Source organism: Nicotiana sylvestris, chromosome 11 (genome assembly GCF_000393655.2).
Source record: "Nicotiana sylvestris chromosome 11, ASM39365v2, whole genome shotgun sequence".
In the NCBI taxonomy this organism is placed as follows: domain Eukaryota; kingdom Viridiplantae; phylum Streptophyta; class Magnoliopsida; order Solanales; family Solanaceae; genus Nicotiana; species Nicotiana sylvestris.
The window spans coordinates 10,376,442-10,380,237 of NC_091067.1; the positions used below are offsets into that span (position 1 = coordinate 10,376,442).

Below are 3,796 nucleotides of genomic sequence, written 5' to 3' on the forward strand. Positions count from 1 at the left end.
TTAACAGCAGACTTTCTCCTCTAATCCGAGGCTCCTGCTTTCGTGCCTCTCCGAAATTTGATCTGTATTTGATGGCACGACTCAAAAGTTAGAATATCCAAACTCAAGCATTCATTTTATGATTTAGTATGCAGCAAAACAGTGGTAGAACAATTACTTTGACCATCTGTGCCTTTTGATTTATGTCTCACATCTTGGAGGGGAATCCTAAAAATGTAGTTGACAAGTAATCTATTAGCATTAACTACATGTGCTCATCTTTCTCGCACTTTTTAAGGAAATATGCAACCAGCCATAAACGACTCCTAATAGGAACTGTTAACTGCACCTATTTGCTGTATAATTGATGTTCAGAACTCGGCCTTCCTAAGAATAACTAGCAAGAATAATGAACACTTGTGATTATGTACACGTTCGCTTGACATAATTACGATTCTTTAAGGATAAATCAAGGTGTGTCGTGCCAAATAAAATCTCAAAATGCATGGCCCTCATTTAAGTGATCCTAAATATCTAAATCCTTAGAAATCGAGGCGTGCCATTTCGTCGAATTTTCATGGCCCTCGCAAAGTTGAAAGCGCGTAGTTGCTTTAGGCGCGTTATTTTAATAATATTACCTTCCTAAATTCGGGTGCGTATTTATGTGACCCAAATTCAAATCTCAACAATGTTAGATAAAATATGTTGCGGACCATGGGTGAAGTTATGTGACGTGGTTCAAGACGTATTTTTGATAACGATGAATTTTTCTTAAAATTAATTGAACAAAAGCAGTTAAAAGTTAAAATTGCACCATAGGCTGAAACATGTACTAAAATCAGATAATTAAGCCAAATTTAACAGTTGAGCGACCGTGCTGGAACCACGGAACTCGGGAGTGCCTAACACCTTCTCCCGGGTTAACGGAATTCCTTACCCAGATTTCTGGTTCGCGGACTGTAATACAGAGTCAGTCTTTTCCTCGATTCGGGATTTAAACCGGTGACTTGGGACATCATAAATTATCCAAAGTGGCGACTCTGAAAATTTAAATAAAATAATCTTGTTTCGATTGTCCTTTAATTGGAAAAACTCTCTTATACACCCTTTACGGGGGTGTAGGTAAAAAAGAAGGTGTGACACATATTTTTTACCACCCATGCTTAATGTTCTCATTGGACCACAGAGATCCATATGAACCAGTTCCATTGACCTGGTCGTGCTTACCACTTTCTTGCTTTTAAAAGAGAATCTTACCTGTTTCCCCCTTGTACAAGCCTCACAAACTTTGTCTTCCTTAAACTTGATGTTAGGCAGCTCTATCACCAAGTCCCTGGAGAGTAATTTGTTGAGTTGACTTAGACTTGCATGTCCAAGTCTTTTGTGCCAAAGGAGGGATCATTGTCCAACACACTTAAGCAAGTGAGTTCATTTTCTGAAAGAGTGGATAGATCTACAATGTATATATTGTTTACTCTTTTTTCCTGTAAAAAAATCTTGTCAATGGTAAGATTTATCACAAAATATTTGGTAGAGGTGTATGCTACCAAGTTACCTCTGTCACACAGTTGTGATACACTGATTATGCTATATTTCAAGTCATCTATCAAGTAGACATTCTCAATAAAATGTGAGTCTGTCTTACCTACCTTTCCAACCCCAATTATCTCGCCTTTCTTACCATTTCCAAAGGGGACATTGCCTCATTTTAGGTCCTCAAGTGAAAGGAACTGGTTCTTGCTTTCGGTCATATGCTTTGAGCAGCCACTGTCCATATAACATATTTGGTTGCTCCCCTTCACTTGGACCCGCAAAAGGAAATTAGTGGTTAGTCTTAGGAACTCAAACTAGTTTGGGACTCTTTATATAGGCAAAAGGGTGAATCAGATTCTTGTTAGCCCAACCTGACAGCCTATTTTTCCCTTGAACAAATTCTTTATTCTTGTGACTAGCCTTTTCTTTTCCAATACATTCACTTTTATAGTGACCAATTTTACCACAGTGTGTGCAAATTTTATTCTCAGGAAGTGTGAGGTACTTGCTTTTGGGATTCCACTTAGGTGCAGGGGTCCCATAGCCAAGTCCTCTCTTGTTGCTACTATGATGTTCGTGTAGACGTGAAAGTGCATCGGAGGACTTGTTCCATTACAGGTTCTGTCTAGCTCATGTTTGACCTTGCTCAGATCCTCTTTTAGGACTCTTATCTGGTCATATCTTTTGTACAACTCATCTTTTATTTTTCCTACATTTTCTTCTAAAGTGAGTTGTGTGTAATTAGCTTTCTTTTTACCAGTTCCTAATTTCAATTTTAGATTTTTAGATCTAAGATCTAGGATAGTGGTGTCAAGTTGATGAACCTGGTTCTTTAACTCAACATTTTTACTTTCACTTTCACTAGCCCTAAGTTCCAGATTTTTGCACTTAGCTTTCAAAATCACACACTCCTGAGACAACTGTTACTTTTCATTGTTTAGCTCCTCAGATTCATCAGTGAAATCCAGGAGTAACTCAGATAGCCTTTCTTTAGACAAAAATTTAGTCTTGTCTTTGAGATGAATTATACTTACCTCAAATTCCTCATCGGATTCTTCAATTACCATAACTACTTGTTTATCTCCATCTTCACTCTTTGAGTCCTTATCTGAGCTTTCTCCCCAGGCAGCAACCATAGCCTTTGTTGATCCTTTGTTCTTCTTGGGTTGAACCATCTTCATGGTTTGCCTTCAAGTTCATAGGTAGTGAGATTTCCAATTAGCTCATCCAACTTAACAGTGGCAATGTTCTTTGATTCCTGAATAGCAGTGATTTTGCTTTCCCAAGAGACTGACAGAACCCTTGTCAAAATCTTCTCAACTTTGTCTTCTTCAAGAATAACCCTTCCAAGAGACTTAAGTTCATTTGTCAGTGTGGTGAACCTTGTATGCATCTCTTGGATGTCTTCCCCTTCCTTAATGGTGAAATTCTCATATTGAGAATACAACAGTGTTCCTTTGGACCTCTTCACTTGAGGTGTTCCTTCATGAGCCACTTGCAAAGTGTCCCAGATTTTCTTAGCAGTGGTACATCTTTGAATTTTACTATACTTGTCTGGATCAAGTCCACACACAAGACATTTCTTGGCCTTAGCATTCTTTTTCCATTTCCTCAAGTCCACAGCATTGCAGTCAACTCTTATTTTTGGCACATCTACTCCTTCAACATTCTTCTTCATGGTAGCCAGGGGACCATCAGTGACAATGTCCCATATATCATAGTCTTCTCCGATGATGTAATCTCTCATCCTGTTTTTCCGCCAAGAGTAGTACTGGCCATTAAAGAGTGGAGGCCTATAAGTGGATTGCCCTTCCCAATTTCCAGGAGGTGCACTCATATTGATCTGTTCCTAAGGTGTTAGCCTATTCAAGGATAACCTGCTCTGATACCAATTGATGTTTTATACTTCAATACCACACAAGAGGAGGGGGTGATTTGTGTGATGTCCAATTTTTCGCTTAACCTGATTATGGAAGGACCTGGTTCTTCTATGTGTTCCAACTACTACTGTTGCGGAATAATAAGTACAGAAATTAAAGAACACAAAGATTTTACGTGGAAAACACCTGGCTCAATAGGTAAAAAAAATCACGACCTACTTTCCAGTAGGATTTTCCCAAACTCTCCACTAAAATCACTGAGCCAAAAACTGCATTTACAAAAATCTTTTATAAACCTAGGATTAACTCTAATCCCGTTGTAGCACACAGCCTCAACTATTGCAACAACTTCAAGTTAACTCTAAGTTAATAAGCTGAAAGGTACAATATAAAACCACTTACTA

The 3,796-nt window shown here is 38.4% G+C and overlaps 1 protein-coding gene across 1 annotated transcript; it reads right to left on the minus strand.

The window, feature by feature from the left end:
• Nucleotides 1–2,689: 2,689 nt before the first annotated feature.
• LOC138880726 (uncharacterized) lies at nucleotides 2,690–3,349 on the minus strand. Its single transcript, XM_070160900.1, has 2 exons — nucleotides 2,855–3,349; nucleotides 2,690–2,770 (listed from the first exon to the last, which is right to left on the minus strand). Exons 1-2 carry the CDS (start codon nucleotides 3,347–3,349, stop codon nucleotides 2,690–2,692), a joined length of 576 nt encoding a protein of 191 aa, XP_070017001.1.
• Nucleotides 3,350–3,796: the final 447 nt, after the last annotated feature.

Bases quoted from the DNA above. Each gene is read 5' to 3' on its own strand.
- LOC138880726 (XM_070160900.1), bottom strand. From the start codon at position 3,349: ATGAGTGCACCTCCTGGAAATTGGGAAGGGCAATCCACTTATAGGCCT. The intron at 2,771-2,854 runs GTTATTCTTGAA...ACTGCTATTCAG, and splicing joins AACTTAAGTCTCTTGGAAGG to GAATCAAAGAACATTGCCAC.